The sequence below is a fragment of the Bombina bombina genome, chromosome 5 (genome assembly GCF_027579735.1).
Source record: "Bombina bombina isolate aBomBom1 chromosome 5, aBomBom1.pri, whole genome shotgun sequence".
NCBI lineage: Eukaryota > Metazoa > Chordata > Amphibia > Anura > Bombinatoridae > Bombina > Bombina bombina.
In genome coordinates this window covers 263510279-263532674 of record NC_069503.1, presented here as the reverse complement: position 1 = coordinate 263532674, position 22396 = coordinate 263510279, and the positions used below count along the sequence as shown (strand labels likewise).

Genomic DNA, 22396 nt, shown 5'->3' with positions numbered 1-22396 from the left:
TAAATTTGACATAAAAAATTACAGAGCAACGTTTTTATTCACAGTCAATATAAAATTCTCACAGCTCTGCTGAGAGAATCTACCTCCCTCCAAAGAAGTTTGAAGACCCCTGAGATCTGTCAGAGATGAACCGGATCATGCAGGAAATATAAGAGTAGCTGACTGGAAATTTTTGATGCGTAGCAAAGAGCGCCAAAAACGGCCCCTCCCTCTCACACACAGCAGTGAAGAGAAACGAAACTGTCACAATTAAAAGCAAACAACTGCCAAGTGGAAAATAATGCCCAAATATTTATTCACTCAGTACCTCAGAAATGTAAACGATTCTACATTCCAGCAAAAACGTTTAACATGATAAATACTTATTAAAAGGATTAGTGACTTTTAACAGAGTAGTTCCGGTGAAATACCATCCCCAGAATACTGAAATGTATACATACATGTCATTATAACGGTATGGCAGGATTTTCTCATCAATTCCATTCAGAAAATAAAACTGCTACATACCTCAATGCAGATTCATCTGCCCGCTGTCCCCTGATCTGAAGCTTTTACCTCCCTCAGATGGCCGAGAACAGCAATATGATCTTAACTACTCCGGTTAAAATCATAGTAAAAAACTCTGGTAGATTCTTCCTCAAACTCTGCAGAGAAGTAATAACACGCTCCGGTGCTATTGTAAAATAACAAACTTTTGATTGAAGTCATAAAAACTAAGTATAATCACCATAGTCCTCTCACACATCCTATCTAGTCGTTGGGTGCAAGAGAATGACTGGGACTGACGTAGAGGGGAGGAGCTATATGCAGCTCTGCTGGGTGAATCCTCTTGCATTTCCTGTTGGGGAGGAGTTATATCCCAGAAGTAATGATGACCCGTGGACTGATCACACATAACAGAAGAAAGCTACATTTAGTCCATTAGTGCGACCGGGCATGCTGTGACTAGCCAGCAAGACCACAAAGCACTTTGGATGTCCAAGACCATCTCTGTACATCCTGGAGTTGAGACCAACGTTACATTTCAAAATCTAAAAATACTTTCCATTTTTGAAGTTACCGCTAAAATAATGTTATATAATTCTGCATTGTGTACAGAATTATATAACATTATTCTGAACGTTTACTGTCCCTTTAATTACATATTTACAGGGCCATTTATTATCAAATGGAACATGAGCAAAACACACTGAAATTACCCTCAAACATATTGAATGACATTAGAAGGACAGAAATGCTACCTTCTTAGGGCCAGATTGCAAGTTCACAGCTAAATATAAGTGTCATAAAAGCGATTGTGCGCTGGTATTACAAGTTGTCAGCAATGCGACCTCACGTTCGTTTTGCAGGGAAGCATTGCACTCACGAGAACGCGCTTCCATAGGCTCCTATGGGAGCCTCATTCTGATGCCGTCAGAGACGGCAACAGAAATTCAGCGAAGGGGGTAAGTAGTGCAGCGATGGCAGCATGTTTAACCTTTTAATGCCATTCTATTCCGTCATAATTAAACTGGGCTTTAGAGCCGTTATGACGGAATAGAACGTCATAGCCAACGGCTGTCCTGAAGCCTTCTGAGCTTCCAGGATTTGATCGCGGTCTGGAGGGCATTCCTAGTGTTGTAGGGACGCCCCCAGACGCGATCCAATAATTGAAATCTCGCAACTGTGTGCGCGATCGCGTGGTTTCAATTTGTCTACATCGGAACAGTTGTTCCGATGTAGACACTTTAACCCAGTCACGAAAGGGTTAAATATATATGAATATGATTATATACATACAGTATATATTTATATGTTATTATGTATATATACACATATTAACACATAAATATATATGTATATTAGCATTTACATATATATTTTACTGGGAAACACACAGCTCCCACTAGACCGCAATGTAAAAGGCACTTTTCACTTTTTTTTTTCTACCACCCCTCACACTGCCAACTTTAACCCAAAAAATACCTGCCTAGTGCAGTAATTTTATTATAAAATAAAGATGCTGCCATCTTTATTTTTTAATAAAAATAACTACACAGTAGTGGGGGCATTTGGGGCAAATGTATAAAATTAACCAGAGAATCTGATCTCTGGTTAATTTTCTAAGTGCTAATTGCTACCACGAGCCTTGCAGTAGCAAGTAATACCAGCCACTTGTAATTAATTATCACGTGCCCGCAAACTGGCAAATTTGCCGTTTGCAGGCACGCAATAATTTAGCGCTCCACTTGTAATCTTGTTAATCAATTAAAGTTTTAATAAAAATAATATAATAAACTAATAAAGTAGGAAATGTAAAAACCCAACAAACACACAGATCAAATCCCTTAAAAAGTTTAACACTTGTCTCTATGGTTTGAAGCAAAACATGATAATGGCTTAATAGTTTCATTACAGACTATTCAAAGGAATCAATCAACATACAGTCCCAAAATCACCAATATGTTTGTCATTAATGGTGTGCATTTGATTTATTGAAGATTAACAATGCACATACTGCTTTTCGTGTTGTTTCTGGAGGTGACCATTGTGAGTTTCACGGGATATTAATGACGTTAGCATTTTTTAATCGTGATGACTGGAAAAAACACAGTTACAAATACAGAGATCATTATCTGCTGAAAACAAGTGCAAGATCAATTCCATAAGTACCTAGAGTCAGTAATGTAAACAATCACTATAGTAAATTAGAATATTGCATTAAAATAATCCTTTAATACTAGAAAATAATGGCAGATTTTGACCTCTTATACACATGTCTCAACTGTTTTCTTCATGCATTGTAATCCAAACCTAAACACTTAACCCTCAATATGCCTTATGCATACACACTAGCCCTGACACTTTTGATATAAATAGATGGATTCATATCTAAGCACTTACAGTTACATTAAAGCAGTGAATGTATGGTGATTCACATTGTGTTAAAGCCAAAAATGTATAAATATTAAAAATGGTGTGAAAAACTAAATTTGCACGTAAACTTATTCTTATATTAAGACAATTGTCATCTTGGAATTGCATAGAAATATCTGATCATAATTAACTTGCAGATATCTATACTGTAAATGTTTATTACTGTGGTTCTATTCAAATTAAAGGGATATTCCAGCCAAAATTGAAACCACAGGCATGCATGTCTGTATTGAACAAGAAACAATTTTGTAATATACAATGTATTAGCCAAAAATGCTTCTAATAAAATCTATAACTGTTTCAAAAGTGTATTTATGTATCACCAGTTGGCACCAGCATTTTTTAAACACAGCACTTGCTCAGAGAGCCCTTAGGTGCTTGTACTATCTGGTAATGACTCAATTTGTTAATTGCTGACATGATACAACGCCCCAGTGATGATGATCTGAGCAGCTGCATTATTAAAATTGCTCGGTGCTTGAGAATAATCTAGCTATGATTCACATGCACATGCAGAGAAATACGTTAACACTAAAACAGTGATAATTTTTACTAGAAGCATTTTTTGGCAATACATTGCAATCTATTTTTCTAAACAAAGATGTAATTAATCTATGTGCATTTAAATTTTGACTGGAATGCTCCTTTAAATTTAGGGCACCCTGTAGGGTCCAAACTAAGATCGTTGTTTTTTATATTATTAACGTTGGATCACTGATGTTACTCAATAAATAAATTCCGCTAATGCAAATTAGTAATAGTAAATTAAATTATAACTTGTAATATCAACTAGCAAGAATTCTATAAAACCTCTTACATATTGCTAAGCACAGTTAAAGCTGTCTTGTAAATGTTTTAATAGGATACTATGTTAGTTTTAGTTAGCTTTTAATCATCACATTGCGGTTTCCCTAAAACATTTGTTTACTGTTATAAACAAATTAGTCATTAAAGTGAATGTCAATTTTGATGCTTAAGTGCCCGGTTTTTAAAATTTGATTAATAACAGGGGGCACTTTAATTCATCAAAATTTACATTTTCACCTCCTGTTGAGAAAAAATACTTACTTTTTAATCTTCACAGCTGCTCCAGCTTCCTTCGCCCATCGCCTCTTCAGGGTCTAAAATGAGTATCAGGCTTCCTCCAATCATGGCATTGAATCAGACAGATTCCCCAGGGGGAAGCCGTGACTGGAGGATTGACCGATCCATCAATTTCTGACCGTCAGAAATGGCTTGCAACGACCCGGAGGAAGCTGAAGCTGCTGTGAAGATTAAAAGGTATAGTTTTTTTTTTTCTCAACAGGAGTGAAATGTAAATTTTGATGAATTAAAGTGCCCCTGTTTTTAATTGACTTTTTAAAAACCGGGCACTTTAGCATCAAAATTGACATTCACTTTAATAATCATGCAATGTGTTACTTTGTCACGAATCACTTGTTCGTATAAAAACATAATGTTATATTGTAACAGTCGTTTCACTAGGTCACATAAAAGGACAGTCTACTTGAAAATGCTTATCTTTTAAAAAGATAGATTATCCCCTTTATTACCCATTCCCCAGTTTACCAGAGCCAACATTAATATATTAATATACTTTTTACCACTGTGAAATACTTTGGGGCTCTATTTAACAAGCTCCGTATTGAGCTTGATGGCCCCTGTTTCTGGCGAGTCTTAAGAGTCGCCAGAAACAGCAGTTATGAAGCAGCGGTCACAAAAACCGCTGCTCCATAACCTGTCCGCCCTGCTCCTGAGCAGGCGGACACACATCGCCACAATACAACCCTATCGAGTACGATCGGGTTGATGACACACCCCCTGCTCGCGAGGTCTGCAGGGGGCGGCGTTGTGCACCAGCAGCTCTTGTGAGCTGCTGGTGGCAATGCTGAATACGGCAAGCGTATTGCTCGCCGTATTCAGCGAGGTCTGGCGGACCGATCCGCAGTGTCGGATCAGGTCGCCAGACCCTTGATAAATATGCCCCTTTGTATCTAAGCTCTGCAGACCTGTTAATCTATGTGTTTTTTATAAACTTGAATTTGAGTCAATTAGTTCTGGATCCTGCATAACTTCACGGAGAGTAAGCACAATGTTATCTATAAGGCACACATTAACTAGCACTGTCTGGCTGGGAAAAGCTAATAAAATGCACTGATATAAGAGGCAGCCTGCAGAAGCTTAGAAACAGAAGAGATTTACGAGCGTTAGAAAATATATTAATATAACAATGTTGGTTGTGCAAAGCTGGGGAATGGGTAGTAAAGGCGGTTAACTATTTTATAGATAAATAAAAAAATATTAAGTAAAGTTATGCATTGTAAAAGTTAAATAAAATGTTCGATATAGCTGCATCTTGCGTTATTAGTAATCCAAACACCCATATCCCATATCACCTCCCCGCAATTCCCTGCTTCGCCAGCCTTTTTCAAAGGGTACAGCACCGTGATTCTGGGGGATTTTTTTCTCACACCATGCATATACTGTTTTAATGGAACTGTGAGTACTTTTATATGTATCCTTTTCTTTTAGTTTTAGGACTATAAATTCACATACATGTATAGAAACATGCTGATACACCCCTAGGCCCAAGATTACAGAATTAAATGGGAAAACTAATTGTGGAAAGAAAGAGCTTGGATCAGTAAACTATTTTCGCACAGCCATTGGCTCAGTTGACATAAAACACTTGAAAAATAATCTGTTTAATAATATGTTATAAATGTGCCAGAAACCAACCCACTTACAGCTTTGTCATATAATGTGAGGATGATTTCTATTCATAGGCGTGTGACATTGTAATAAGTATTAATATTTGCCAGAACCTCCAGGAAAGGTTATTGAAATATAGAATTTGATTGAAAAGGTGACAAATCGTTTTGTGTTTTTTTGGTTTTGGGTTTCTTTTTTTAAAAGCATGCTAGAATGAATCAGTAAAAATATATAGCACATCAATTTCTACTGAATGCAGATTTACTGTGCACATAGCCAAAATGTAGCCAGATCATAACTATGCATAAAGCAGTGAAAACACCATACAAAGTACTATACACAAAGACAGAATCTCTCATTAAAATACAGATAAGTTTATGAATCAAATAATCAGTGATGTGGTCTTAGAATCATTATACACACACACACATATATATATATATATATATATATATATATATATATATATTCATTCCTATTGTGTGTAGGCAGTAAAGTATTGGCCTCAGTAAACACCTTTTGGTTGTGAAAGTCATGCAAAACACTAAGCACATTTTCTGATGGAATACATACACTCATATAGGAATGCATTTTGATAGTTTAGATGAATCCACATTCTTACAATGAAGACAAAAAATGACAATACATTATAATTATGCCTCCATTTATTAATCTGGGAATGCAGCTTCTTGCACAAGATTCTCAGACTCGTGAACCTGAAACACTAGTTAAGTAGCTGCAGTCTTAAGACCACTGCAACATAAACCTCTCCAGTACCTTAAAGTGTGATGGATTTTTCAAGCATCCCATTCCAATCAGCATGATTGACAGCCACTGCTCACACTCAAATGGCCGCAAGTGAGCAGGGGATGCCATTGCCCAAGCAGTGGCATGTGCAAGAATAATTACAGGCAGTGAATGATGCCTCCTCGCCACATGGCCGGGAAAACGAGATTCATGATAGTGAACCTTAGTCCATCTAGTACAAGATAAATGGAGCCCATCGTCACACACTAAATTTGTGGTATTGAACCTTTTTTTCTGTAGATCTTTCCAGCAACCATTGATAATCATAAAATGGAAAAACACTTTTGGAGAGAGCTTAGTCAAACCTGATAAACTAGTACTAAATCCAGATGAAAGCTAATGTAGAAAGCTTGAGGGTTTGGTATCATCACTGAACTTAAGTGTCTACGATTTCTTTACTTCAATTACATTTCTCAGGTCTGTCCTTGATGAACGAGGCATTTATCACATTCTCATGAGGTACACTGGAATCTTATGGAAATGATGAGTCTAGAAAAGCTAAATCTAGCTCAACTATTCAACTGGTAAGTACATTTTTATTTTATTTTCATTTATTTTAGGTGGGGTGTAACTATTTTTTAAAATGTCTCATAGCTATAAATTATTTTTTTAAATAATTTTGAGGATCACATAAGTAGCTTTTATTGTTAAAAGTATTTAAATATAATATGCCTATTTGTATTAAAGGAGAAGAAAGTCAAATTAAACTTTCATGGATTCAGGCAGAATATGCAATTTAAAACACTCTTTCCAATTTACTTCTGATATCTAATTTGCTTAAAGGGAAATAAAACCCAAATTGTTATTTAATGATTCAGATAGAGTATACCATTTTAAACAGCTTTCCAATTTACTTCTTTTATCAATTTTTTTTCGTTTTCTTCCTATCCTTTTTTGAAAAGCAGGAATGTAAGTTCAGAGTTATACATTAGCAAGGGCACTAGATGGCAGGGTTATTTCCTGCCATATAGGGCTTCAGACATGTACATGCTACCTATCTAGATATCGCTTTAACCCCTTAATGACAACTGACGTACCAGGTACGTCATGCATTAACAAGCAGTTAATGACAATGGATCTGGAGAAATAATTAAATATACAAATAAAAGTTATAAATAAAATTTAAATAGTTTGGTTTGTGGGGCCAAACTGGGTACTGGCAGACAGCTGCCAGTACCCAAGATGGCGGTAATTAGGTAGGGGAGAGGGTTAGAGAGCTGGAGGGGGGATCAGGGAGGTTGGTGCTAAGGCAGGGGTCCATCACAACTAAAATATTTTATATTTTTATTTAAAAAAAAAAAAAAAAACTCTTTTATTTAGTACTGGCAGACTTTCTGCCAGTACTTAAGATGGCGGTAACAATTGTGGGGTGGGGGAGGGAAGAGAGCTGTTTGGGAGGGATCAGGGGGTGGGATGTGTCAGGTGGGAGGCTGATCTCTAAAATTAACCCTGCAAGCTCCCTACAAGCTACCTAATTTAACCCCTTCACTGCTGGGCATAATTCACGTGTGGTGCGCAGCAGCATTTAGCGGCCTTCTAATTACCAAAAAAGCAACGCCAAAGCCATATAAGTCTGCTATTTCTGAACAAAGGGGATCCCAGAGAAGCTTTTAAAACAATTTCTGCCATAATAGCACAAGCTGTTTGTAAATAATTTCAGTGAGAAACCTAAAATTGTGAAAAATGTAAAGTTTTTTTTTTTTATTTGCTCGCATTTGGTGGTAAAATGGTGGCATAAAATATACCAAAATGGGCCTAGATCAATACTTGGGGTTGTCTACTACACTACACTAAAGCTAAAATTAAACCCTACAAGCTCCCTACAAGCTCCCTAATTAACCCCTTCACTCCTGGGCATAAAACATGTGTGGTGCGCAGCGGCATTTAGCGGCCTTCTAATTACCAAAAAGCAACCACAAAGCCATATGAGTCTGTTATTTCTGAAAAAGGGGATCCCAGAGAAGCATTTACAACCATTTGTGCCATAATTGCAGAAGCTGTTTGTAAATAATTTCAGTGGGAAACCTAAAGTTTTTGACAAAATTTGTGAAAAAGTGAACTTTTTTTTTTTTTTTATCGCATTTTGGCGGTGAAATGGTGGCATGAAATATACCAAAATGGGCCTAGATCAATACTTTGGGATGTCTTCTAAAACAAAATATATACATGTCAAGGGATATTCAGGTATTCCTGACAGATATCAGGGTTCCAAAGTAACTAGCGCCCATTTTGAAAAAAAGTGGTTTGGAAATAGCAAAGTGCTACTTGTATTTATTGCCCCATAAATTGCAAAAAAAAGCAAAAAACATGTAAACATTGGGTATTTCTAAACTCAGGAACAAAATTTATAAACTATTTAGCATGGGTGTTTTTTGGTGATTGTAGATGTGTAACAGATTTTGGGGGGTCAAAGTTAGAAAAAGTGTGTTTTTTTTCCATTTTTTCCTCATATTTTATCATTTTTTTTAATTAAATTATAAGATATGATGAAAATAATGGTATCTTTAGAAAGTCCATTTAATGACGAGAAAAACGGTATATAATATGTGTGGGTACAGTAAACGAGTAAGAGGAAAATTACAGCTAAACGCAAACACTGCAGAAATGTAAAAATAGCCATTGTCATTAAGGGTAAGAAAATTGAAAAATGGTCCGGTCATTAAGGGGTTAACAAGGAATAACAAGAGAACAAAGCAAATTTGATAAAAGAAGTAAATTGGAAACCATTTTTTTTTTAAATTGTATACTCTATCTAAATCCTGAAAGAAAAATGTTGTGTTTCATGTCCCTTTAATTCTCTTGGGGGTTTTTCTAGATAGGCTCCGGTGCAGCAATGCACTACTGGGAGCAAGCTGCTGATTGGTGGCTGAACATTAAAAGCCTTTTGTCATTGGTTTACTCAATGTGTTCAGCTAGCTCCCAACAGTGCAGTGCTGCTTCTTCAACAAACGGTAGAAAATTAAGTAAATTTGATAACAGAAGTAAATTGGAAAGTTCTTTAAAATTGTATGCTCTATCTGAATCATGAAAGAAAAAATTGGGGTTTCATGTCCTATTAAATCTAACAGAAAACGTAATGAGCTTCCAGTCCTTACAGTTTAGGAAGAAAGGAATACTTCTGACGTTATAGCAGCTTTAAAGGAACTTGGCAGATTTAAAGGGACTGTCAAGCTAAAATTCTGCTAAGTGATATATATATATAAAGTGTAAATCGATCATTATGTACAAATGTAGCCCAGTTTTGTGATCTTTATCGTTTGCAAGTAAAAGCACTTACCGTTCGCGCCGCTGCCGTTTGAAAATGTCCGCTTGGCCCCTCCCCTATTTCATCATCGCCTACATCATAATCTTCATGGAATAGTAGTCACTTTGCGATCCTCCTCGTAACCTTCTAAGCGCATGCGAATGCGCCTATTATACTGAAGTGGGAATGTTTGTAGCGTGTAATCCCTGTGTAGTGTGTATTTAGCTGAGTCAGGCAGTTTGCAGCATATTTAAGAACAGAATCTGAGCTCTTTTTTGCAAAATAAATAATCTATATTGTAATGTGTTTACATTTCAGTTTTTAGTTTCAAGTATTACCTAACTAATCCAGCCTTTCAGAGATGAAGTAGATCAAGAACAGGCAACACAATTAATTGTATAGTGTAATGATGTTTTTTTTTACTTTAACAAAATAAATGGTGTCCCTTAAAGGGACGTGTTACTTAGCATAAATTCCCATTTTTCCTTGGTGCCACTGTGAGATAGGAAAAGTTTTCTGAAATACAACAGTTTTTTTTTTTTTTAGTTAAAACTAAGATCAAAGCATCAGAGTAAGTGCTCTGTGCACAACAATCATTTAGCTGCTCTGCATGAACAGCCAATCAGTGCTGAGTTGGTACTTTATTGTGATCTTTCTATAACTGAGAAGTATCATAAAGTGACTGTGCCAGATGTGCGCTTCCTTTTAAGTCTTGAGACTAGAATCCTGATTGGATATAATTAAAATTCCATCAACAGAATGTGACTACTCAGCAAATTTTTAGATAACATTTTTTTTTTTTTACAGGGCACATCTGGCACAGTCACTTTATGATACTTCTCAGTTATAGAAAGATCACAATAAAGCAAAGTGCCAACTCAGCACTGATTGGCTGTTCATGCAGATGCAGCTGACAGTAAAAAAGAGCAGCTAAATGGTTGTTGCGCACAAAGTACTTACTCTGATGCGTTTATCTTAGTTTTAACTATAGGGAAAAAAAACAAAACTGGTGTATTTCATAAAACTTTCATAAAACTTTTCTTATCTCACAGTGTGCTAATTCAGTAAGGCAGAAGGAGCTAAGGTCTGTTAATTCATGGTTAAAAACATGTTGTAAAAATGAGGGAATTGACTTTTTAGAGCACTGGGCTGACTTTTCACTTGGGTACAATTTGTACAGTAAGGATGGATTGCATCTGAATTACATGGGTGCAGGTGTGTTGGGGGAAAGGATGGTAGCAAGTTTAGAGAATCTTTTAAACTAGGCAAAGGGGGGGGGGGTCAGTTAGAACACAATAGAATAGAGGGATCAGTCTGTGAATATGTCAGTCCTTTGATATCTCAAGGAAGGGATGACTTAAAGGACCAGTCAACACAGTAGATTTGCATAATCAACAAATGCAAGATAACAAGACAAAGCAATAGCACTTAGTCTGAATTTCAAATGAGTAGTAGATTTTTTTTCTGACAATTTTAAAAGTTATGTGTTTTTCCACTCCCCCTGTACCATGTGACAGCCATCAGCCAATCACAAATGCATACACGTACCATGTGACAGCCATCAGCCATTCACAAATGCATACACACTTTTTCTTGCACATGCTCAGTAGGAGCTGGTGACTCAAAAAGATTAAATATAAAAAGACTGTGCACATTTAGTTAATGGAAGTAAATTGGAAAGTTGTTTAAAATGGCATGCTCTATCTAAATAATGAAAGTTTAATTTTGATTGAGTGTCCCTTTAAGAAATGTCACACTAGAACGTATGGAGGAAAGCACACCAAGTATCAGCAGAAAGCACATGAAAATTAAATGTATGACAACAAATGCAAGAAGCATGACAGGTAAAATGGGGGAGCAGACGCTCTTAGTTGCAGAAGAGGACTATGATGTTATCAGTATTACTGAAACTTGGTGGGATGATTCACATGACTGGGCAGTTAACTTAGAGGGGTATACTTTATTTAGGAGGGACAGAAATAATAAAAGGGGTGGAGGAATCTGCATGTATATTAAACCTAACCTTAAACCTACAATATGGGAAGATATTTCTGATACAGGCGACAATGTAGAGACCCTGTGGGTGGAAATAAATCCTAAAAAAATATTACTAGGAACATGCTACAAGCCCCCCAACATTAGTGACCTGGATGAAACCCAACTACTAATGCAAATAGGTAAGGCTGCTAATAACAGTGCTGTAATTATGGGAGATTTTAACTACCCTGATATAAACTGGGCCAATGAAACTAGTAATTCAGCTAACGGGGATAGATTTATAAATGTTCTCTGGGATAACTTCTTGTCACAATTAATAGAGGAGCCAACTAGGAGTAACGCTATATTGGATTTAGTGCTATCAAATAATACAGATATAATATCAAACATAGAAGTCATAGAAGAACATTTGGGTAACAGTGATCATAACATGGTCAAATTTGAATTTTTTTTTCATAAGCAGTGTCTTAAAGATTTAAGGAAATCATTAAATAACATAAATTGGGACAAAGTATTATTCTCTAATAAAAATACAGAGGAATAATGGATAACATTTAAAACTTTGTTAAATAAATATACATATCAACAAATACCATATGGTTATAAAAATAAAAATAAAAATCCAAGCCAATGTGGCTGAATATAAATGTGTTATATAAATGTGTTAAAAGAAATTAGGAAAAAACGTAGGACATTCAAATTATTCAAAGAAAATAGTACAGACTCAAAATTCCATATTTATAAGGAATGTAACAAAGCATGCAAAAAAGCAATCAAATTAGCTAAAAATGAAAATGAAAAATGAATTGCAAAGGATTCTAAATCTAACCCTAAAAGGTTCTTTAAGTACATAAATAGCAAAAAATCTAAGAAAGACAATATAGGTACATTAAAATGCGGGGAGGGTAGCATGATTAACAGTGACAGGGAGAAGGCTGAGATACTAAACCAGTTTTTTTCTTCAGTATACACAAGAGAGGAACCATTGGATGATACTTTGGAACAAAATAGAACATGCCAGCCCATACCATTAATTGGGTTATGTATAGAGGATATCAGAAACAAATTGGATAATAGTAAGGTAAATAAAACTCCAGGCCCAGATGGAATACATCCAAGGGTGTTAAGGGAATTTAGCACTATTATAGACAAACCTCTACTCTTAATTTTTCAAGACTCATTATCCTCAGGCATGGTACCCACGGATTGGCGTAAAGCTGATGTGGTGCCACTCTTCAAAAAGGGAAGTGGGGAGGATCCACAAAGCTATAGACCAGTTAGTCTGACATCAATAGTGGGGAAGATATTTGAAGGGATTATAAGGGATTATATTGATGAGCATATTCGTGTAAACAAGATTATGAGTTCTAATCAGGATGGTTTTATGAGAAATATATCATGTCAAACTAATCTAATTAGATTCTATGAGGAAGCAAGTAAAAATATAGATAAAGGGGAATCAGTTGATGTGATATACTTAGATTTTGAAAGGCGTTTGATACAGTGTCACACGAGAGATTAATGCACAAAATTAAGGGACAGGGAATATTTTAAAATGTTAGTTTATGGATAAATAACTGGATAAAATATAGGGAGCAACGAGTAGTAGTAAATGGATCATACTCAGATTGGACAAAGGTAATCAGTGGAGTACCCCAGGGATCAGTGCTGGGCCCTATTCTTTTTAATATTTTTATAAATGACTTGGAGCTAGGATTAAATAGCAACATCTCTATTTTTGCAGATGATACCAAGTTAAGTAAGGTCATTAGGTCAGAGCAGGATGAACTTTCGTTACAAAGGGACCTGCAAAAATTAGAAGTATGGGCAGGTAAATGGAAAATGAGATTTAAAACGGGAAAATGCAAGGTTCTACATTTTGGAAGTAAAAATAAGCAGGCAACGTATTATTTAAATGGGACAATATTTAGCCAAACACAGGAGGAAAGGGATTTGGGGGTAGTAATAGATAACAAGCTAAAGATGGGTGCACAATGCAAGGCAGCAGCTTCAAAGGCTAATAAGATACTAGCATGTATTAAAAGAGGCATTGACTCAAGGGAGGAAAGCATAATTCTGTCACTATATAAAGCCCTGGTAAGACCTCACCTTGAGTATGGAGTGCAGTTCTGGGGACCGATCGCAAAAAAAGATATTATAGAACTAGAAAAAGTTCAGAGAAGGGCCACAAAGCTAATAAGGGGATTTGAGAATTTAACCTATGAGGAGAGGCTAGCCAAACTGGGTCTGTTTTCTTTAGAAATAAGGCGCTTAAGAGGTGACATGATTACTTCATATAAATATATTCAAGGCCCATATACAGAGATGGCAGAAGCTCTGTTTATTCCAAGAAAATTGTTTGTGACCAGAGGTCACAATTTAAGGTTGGAGGAAAGGAGATTTCATCTCCTGCAACAGAAACGTTTTTTCACTGTAAGAGCAATAAAATTGTGGAACTCATTACCAAAGGAGGTAGTGAATGCCAATACCCTAGATACATTTAAAAATTATTTGGATACATTTCTGTCTATAAACAAAATTCATGGATATGATTGCTAGTATTAAATGGGTAACCTTTTAGTGGGATTATTTAAGTTTAACTGGAGCTTTTTGTATATATTTTAGATTTGTGTAGGTTGAACTTGATGGACTTTGGTCTTTTTTCAACCTCATCTACTATGTTACTATGTTACAGTGGCACCAAGGAAAAATGGGAATTTATGCTAAGTAACACGTCCCTTTAAGGGACACCATTTATTCTCCCTGTAAAATGTTAAAGTAAAACAAAACATCATTACACTATACAATTACTTGTGTTGCCTGTTCTACTTCATCTCTGAAAGGCTGGATTGGTTCGGTAATACTTGAAACTAAAAACTGAAATGTAAACACATTACAATATAGATTATTTATTTTGCAAAAAAGAGCTCAGATTCTGATCTTAAATATGCTGCAAACTGCCTGACTCAGCTAAATATACACTACACAGTGATTACACGGATACAAACATTCCCCCTTCAGTACAATAGGCACATTGCGCATGCGCTAAAGAAGGTTACAAGGAGGATCGCATAGTGACTGCTATTCCATGAAGATGATGATGTAGGCGATGACAAAATAGGGGAGGGGCCAAATGGACATTTTCAAATGGCAGCGGCGCGAACAGTAAGTGCTTTTACTTGCAAACGATAAAGATCACAAAACTGGGCTACTTTTGTACATAATGGTCGATTTACACTTTATATATATATCACTTAACAGAATTTTTAGGTTGACTGTCCCTTTAAGGATTTAAGCTGACAAGCGATGCAGTGATGCTATTTGCTAGGCTTGATAACAAGTAAAGCTATTTTGCCCTCTTTTCATGTCATTTAGCTCTGAAAATTGTAGATTTTATAATTCTCACAAATACTAATGCAAACTGCTGAATTCACAAGACTAACCCTGATACATATCTTTCCCCAATTGTCTTTAAAGATAAAAAAAAAAGCAAAACACTACACTTCATACTAACATAATGACTGTGGCTAGCCTTGTCAGCGGCCAATTCAAGCCCAGATTGGCACCTCCAAATGAGGCAAGTGATGGGTGGAGTTTGGCTATCGAAAAACAATTGCAGAAAACTAGATATTTGTTTTAAAAATATTTAGAATTGGCTGATATATTATTCTATAGCCAGATAACAAAAATGTCTTGTAAGTTAGTTAATATTGGGTGGGGGGTTTAACAATCCTGACATTCCTAAGAGCCTTTCCAGGCCTGGCAAGTGAAGGGGAGTTTTTGGGGGGTTGGGGGATTTTTTTTGTGGGAGGAGCCATGACCTGAGGGGTGGGACTGTGGGCATGTTCTGGACAGTAGAGGCAATGGGCAGAGTCTTATCAGTCTCTGGAAACTGGCATTTGCTCTATAGGGAAAGCAGAGGAAGGGACTGTGAGATACAACTACCAATTCAATACAATCCCACAATATAGGTGTGCAGCTGGGAGCTCTACATTAGATAAAAGGATGTGCTTTCACAAATAAAATATATACTTAAAAATAAAACACAATTGGGTTGATAATAACCTTTTAGAAAAATGTGTCTAATGTTTTTATACAGAAAACCACTATTAATATCTATGAGGATTTTTTTAAGATAAATAATTTGCTAAGTTTTTCTAAAGGATGGAGATCGACCCCAGTATCAGTATAGATTTAACAAATAATTATATAATACTAGTTAAATGCTAGCTAAATCTTATAACACCTGCTGTTGATAGTGACAGTATAACTGCATAAGATTTATAGTTATCAGTTGGGCACAAGTGATCTTCAAGCGACTTCTCACTGGCTGGTTGGTCGGCCAATGACACACATCTAAAATATAAACCCAAAAATAGCTTGGGAAGAACAGAACATCCATTTTACAAAAACACACAAATAAATAAAAACAAACTTCTTTTATATGAAACAAACAAAAATGCTGTTTAAGCATGGAATTTTGGTTGATAATTTAAACCTCACTAATGTAAACTAAACTACCTCAAAAAAAGAAATGCTCTAAATATATATTAAAGCCGGGTAGTTCTTTATTTATTCTGCATTATTATTTAATGTTGCACTCTATTTAAAGGGACACTAAAAACCTTGTAATTACAAGACATTTTCTGTTCTGTTGCTATAGAATAATATATTAGCCATGGTTTAACATTTTCATGTATCATTTTGCCTTACTTGGAGGAGCCAATCAGGGCTTTAGTCCCCAGACAACAAGGCAAGCCATGGTCATAAAGTTAGCAGTTAGCAAGTGAATTGTTTTGTTATCTGATAAAGCCAATTAAGGATATATATGTAGCAGGCTTAGCCTTGATAAATCAGCAGGTGCAGTTGAAGTGCTGAGAATTAGAAATTGCTCATTTTTAAAGGACCAGTAAACACAGTAGATTTGCATAAACAACAAATGCAAGATAACAAGACAATACAATAGCATTTACTCTGAATTTCAAATGAGTAGTAGATTTTTTTCTAACAAATTTCAAACTTATGTATATTTCCACTCCCCCCAGGGGAGGGCTGGCAGCCTTAGGCCTGGGGGGCAAATCCAGTCAAGTGGCCCATTGCACCAACAAATCAGCTCACAGCCACAGGACCCACAGCACGCCACAGCCAGTAGGACCCACCACAGGACCCATAGCCAGCAGGACCCACCAGGAATAACCTTTACTGAAGCCAACTGGGATTAGATAGTGCATGATCACTTACAATTCTTGGAATTAGAAAAAAAACTTTGTTTTCAAAGTGTAATTGCAGAAAATGGTGCAAAATAATGAAAGTTTATTGCAAAGGTGTTTTACTAGACTTTATTTAAAATGTTGTATTCTCAAAGTGTTTACATTCCTTAAAAAATGTGGGCTGGTGGAATGTGCCAGCCATGGGGATTTTTTCCAGGGGTTAAAGGAAAGCTTTTGAGCAGTTTTTTCTGCAATGACTTTAAACCACTGATTTTTTTTTTAATGTTTTTTTTAGCACATTCATTGCCTCTTTAAAAATATGGTAACCATGTAGGCTGGTAGAATTGTAGGTGTGTACACACCAGATTAACAACTAAATAAGAAAACATCTAAAATTTATTCTAAACTAAATAAGCTACAGTTAGAGCGATCACACATTACCTATTATTTTCCATGCTGCATGGAGTGTGTGCAGCCCTCATGTACACCTAAAGCCATGTTGCTTTCCTATTTAAATTACTGTATATATATATATATATATATATATAATTTACATATAGTAAACAAGAGTCCTTTAGTTTAATCTTAATACACTGAAAGGGACATGAAACCGATTTTTTTTTCTCACAATTCAGATAGAGTTTACAATTTTAAACAGCTTTGCAATCTACTTATATTGTCAAATTTGCTTTGTTTTCTTGGTATCCTTTATTATTATTATTTGTAGAGCGTCAACATATTCTGCAGCCCTATAAACATAGCTATAATATTCATTTTTACGAGACAAATGGGTAGGGGACCTACCAAGAGTTGCACTGTTGCAATTCAGCTCTCATGAAGGTGATCTATAAAGCAGCTGGGCTTGTATACTTATGTGCTTGTTCAGGCGCAGCAATGCACTACTGGGAGATAGCGGCTGATTGGTGGCTGTATATATGCTTCTTGTCATTGTCTCACCTAATGTGTTTATCTAGCTCCCAGTAGAGAAATGCTGCCCCTTCAAGAAAAGATACCACTGGAATAATTTTTTAAAACTGTTTGCTCTATCTGAATCATGAAAAAAAAACCATTGGGTTTCATGTCCCTTAAAGTTACAGATTAAAGGGACATTAAACCCAAACATTTCCTTTCATGATTCAGATAGATTATACATTTTTAAACAACTTTCCAATTTACTTCTCTAATCAATTTTGCTTTATTTGCTTGGTATCTTTTATTGAAGAAGCAGCAATGCACTCCTGGGAGAAAGCTGAACACATTTGTAAGCCAATTAAAATGGGCATACAAGTTCATCCACCTCAGCAGCTAGCTCCAAGCTCCTGAGCCTATCTAGATATGCTTTTCAACAAATCATTTCAAAGGAATAAAGCAAATTAGAAAATAGAAGTAAATTGTAAAGTTGTTTAAAATTGTATGTTCTGTCTGAATCATGAAAGACAAATTTTGTGTTTCATATCCCTTTAATAATACTGCAAGAATGCAAATGCAATTAAAAGCTCCACAATGCATGTACATGTTTAATAACTTAAAGGGGCATGAAACCCATTTTTTTCTTTTAAGATTCAGATAGAGCATACAGTTTTAACATCTTTCCAATGTACTTTTATTATCAATGTTGCTTCATTTTCTTGGTATCCTTTATTGAAGGAGCAGCAATGTACTACCAGGAGCTAGCTGAACACATTGTTAAGCCAATGACAATAGATATATATGTGCAACCACCAATAAGCAGCTAGCTCCCAGATCCTAAGCTTACCTATGTATCTTTTTCAGCAAAGGATACCAAGAGAACTAAGCAAATTAGATAATAAAAGTAAATTAAGAAGTTGTTTAAAACTGTGTGCTCTATCTGAACCATGAAAGTAAAATGATGGTTTTCATGTCCCTTTAATAAAAATGATTCAGGAAGCCTATTTTTTAGCTAATTCCTCCAAGAAACCATGAAATTACTAACTTAGAAAAAAACACAGCATAGACACAGTTTATCTTTATTAACAATAACACAGAATGCTTTTAAAAGATAATATGCTTCCATATTTCCATGCAGCCCTGCTCACTAGCTCTGGGGTACACATACAGTACACTCCCATTGCAGAACTGTATATAAATGTGCAGCCTAGCAAGGGACTGTTACCTACAGTTAAACATCACACAGCAATGCATATATGACAAATACTGCTCACTAGCTCTGGGGTACACATACAGTACACTCCCATTGCAGTACTGTATATAAATGTGCAGCCTAGCAAGGGACTGTTACCTACAGTTAAACATCACACAGCAATGCATATATGACCAATACTGCTCACTAGATCTGGGGTACACATACAGTACACTCCCATTGCAGAATTGTATATAAATGTGCAGCCTAGCAAGGGACTGTTACCTACAGTTAAACATCACACAGCAATGCATATATGACCAATACTGCTCACTAGCTCTGGGGTACACATACAGTACACTCCCATTGCAGAACTGTATATAAATGTGCAGCCTAGCAAGGGGACTGATACCTACAGTTAAACATCACACAGCAATGCATATATGACCAATACTGCTCACTAGCTCTGGGGTACACATACAGTACACTCCCATTGCAGAACTGTATATAAATGTGCAGCCTAGCAAGGGACTGATACCTACAGTTAAACATCACACAGCAATGCATATATGACCAATACTGCTCACTAGCTCTGGGGTACACATACAGTACACTCCCATTGCAGAACTGTATATAAATGTGCAGCCTAGCAAGGGACTGATACCTACAGTTAAACATTATTATTATTATTTCCCCATGTAGGATACAACATAAACTGAAATGTCTTATCCCAATGCTTCAGCTAAAATAAAAGCTGCACAGTATTTGCTGTATTATACATAAGGATCTTACTGCACAGCCACAGTATTAGCTGTATTCTACATGATGATTTCACTGCAGCCCGGCCCCTGAAGAAACCCCACACACTTGCTGACAGCACATTTATGTACTTACTGTTTAGTAGAGGTGGCCACACATGATTCTAGCAGCTCACACTGATGCCTTTCCCTCCATCCATTCATTGAGACTGCGCTCTCTGTTTGACTAGGGAAAGCCTGCACTAAGCCCTTCCCCCTCAGCACATGGCCTTTCAGTTTCAGTGCCATAGAGAGAAAGGCTGCTCCACTGCTGCTTATGTGTGTACAGCTGCTCCCCCTGCTGGCCATTATTAAAATTACAATAAAAAAAAAAAAAAAAGCAGCCGTTTTTAACATGATTTAGGGCAGCCTGGGGGGCAATTGCCTCTCTGCCCCCTGGCCCAGTCCGCCCCTGACTCCCCCTGTACCATGTGATAGCAATCAGCCAATCACAAATGCATAAACGTATAGTCTGTGAATTCTTGCACATGCTCAGTAGGAGCTGGTGACTCAAAAAGTGTAAATATAAAAGAATGTGCACATTTTTTTAATGGAAGTAAATTGGAAAGTTGTTTAAAATTACATGCTGTTTCTGAATCATTAAAATTAAATTTTACCTGAGTGTCCCTTTAAGAGCTAAATTATATGAAAAGGGGACAAAATAAATAATAAAATATATTGCAAAGTTGTTTCATTATGTATAACTAATAATTTTATATAAAAAATGTTAACGTGTTTACTATCCTTTTGACACAGTATAGATATAGAGATTTAAGTTGTTTACCTGTACTTTTGTGACTGTCCCCTCTTGCCTCATTCACCCTCCTAGACTGCATCTCCATGCCCCTTTGACTACAAAGACCCACCCCTAGACTGCACAGTGTGACCTTCTCGGGTCCTGTGTGTTTAACACCTAAACAAATGGTCATATAGTGTCACTAATGCAAGCATTTCAAACTAACAAATGAAAGCATAATAATGTCCCTTTAGTAATAAAAATCCAGTGCTGCAGCAGTATATTACGGCTTAGGGGAACATTAAAATAGGAAACATTTGTAATTAATGTTTATTTCTTGAGATATTTACTATAGTTATACATTTATATTGTGGACGATGACATTGTATTTGTAATGCAATATTCTTCCACAACTTATCTAAATAACAACCTTTAACTTGTGTTTATTTTGTTGCCAAAAGAAAAGTCCTGAGGACTGCGAGCCTGCAGAAGTGACTGCACCTGATATTACCCCAGTTAGTCTCAGAGGAAGAAAAAAAAGTAAGTATACTGTTAATAACCAGACAGACGGACGCTTTCTCACCGATCAACTGTATCACTAGTTCAAACATCAAAGTTGCAGGGCCAAATGCGTACAAAAGCAGCTCAGCCATTTGTTCCACCAATGTTGCAATTTTAAACAACTTTCAAAATTACTTTTGGTATCAAATTTATTTTGTACTCTTGCTATCCTTTGCTAAAGAGCATACCTTAGTAGGCTCAAGAGGGTTCACTTTTCCTAAGCACTATATGGCAGCAATGTTTGTAACAATGGTTTTTAACAATGTTATACGTTGTTGAGCACTAGAGGGCAGAAGTATTTGCAACAATCTAAAACAATTTTTACAAATATTGTTGCAAACACTGTGGCCAAATAGTGCTCGAGAAATGTATATGCTCTTACGTTTACCTAGATATGCTCTTCAACAAAAGATACCAAGAGAATAAAGTAAAACTAATAATAGAAGTAGATTGTAAATGTGTTTAAAACTGTATGCTCTTTCTGAATTACAAAATATTAATTGTGACTTTTTTGTCACTTTATCTTGCATAAAGTAAAGCTGGTTAGCTACGATTATAAAGGCTTTTAATCCCCTTGGTGAGATAAAGGCTGCATAAATTATCCGCTTGTTAATATAACGAGATTCAGTAATTTAGAACATAACTGTTTATTATGAGGGATGAACGAATGTTTTGGCTCATTTATTAAAAATAATGAATGTTGGCAGTATTTCTCCATTTTCATGGAAGTTGAATATTGGGCAACCTTTCAGCATTCTTTTTTTTGCAAACAAATGTTACGTGTCACTATATTAAATGCAGCAAAACTAAACATAACATTTCATTTAAAAAGAACACATTTTAAATTTACAAATTATATAAAATGCATTAAAAGCCACTGGACTATATTTTTGGAAATACATGTGAAGCCTGTCACACATTAACCCTTATCGTGACCTTCACCAACACTATTAACGCCACGCTTAGCATTTGCAGGTCCATCAGCAAGACAAATGTTTGGGGTACCTCAGCCCAGTCCCCTTATACCCCTCCCCTGTATGCTCTTGTCTCCATATTCAGAATAGCACTATATATTTCACCTTCTGATACCATAAACACCTCTTCATAAACTAAATACAGTATATACACTGCCCCTTCACCTCTTCATAAACTAAATACAGTATATACACTGCACATTCACCTCTTCATAAACTAAATATAGTATATACACTGCACATTCACCTCTTCATAAACTAAATACAGTATATACACTGCACATTCACCTCTTCATAAACTAAATACAGTATATACACTGCACATTCACCTCTTCATAAA

At 36.0% G+C, this 22396-nt stretch overlaps 1 protein-coding gene across 1 annotated transcript in view; it reads left to right on the top strand.

Moving 5' to 3' along the window:
• SLC39A12 (solute carrier family 39 member 12) overlaps positions 1 to 22396 on the top strand; it is a 256970-nt gene that overhangs the window by 176807 nt on the left and 57767 nt on the right. The window contains exons 8-10 of the mRNA XM_053715702.1: positions 2481 to 2529; positions 6895 to 6959; positions 20983 to 21061. Coding sequence (XP_053571677.1) covers positions 2481 to 2529; positions 6895 to 6959; positions 20983 to 21061 — 193 coding nt within the window. The remainder of the gene's footprint in view (positions 1 to 2480; positions 2530 to 6894; positions 6960 to 20982; positions 21062 to 22396) is intronic.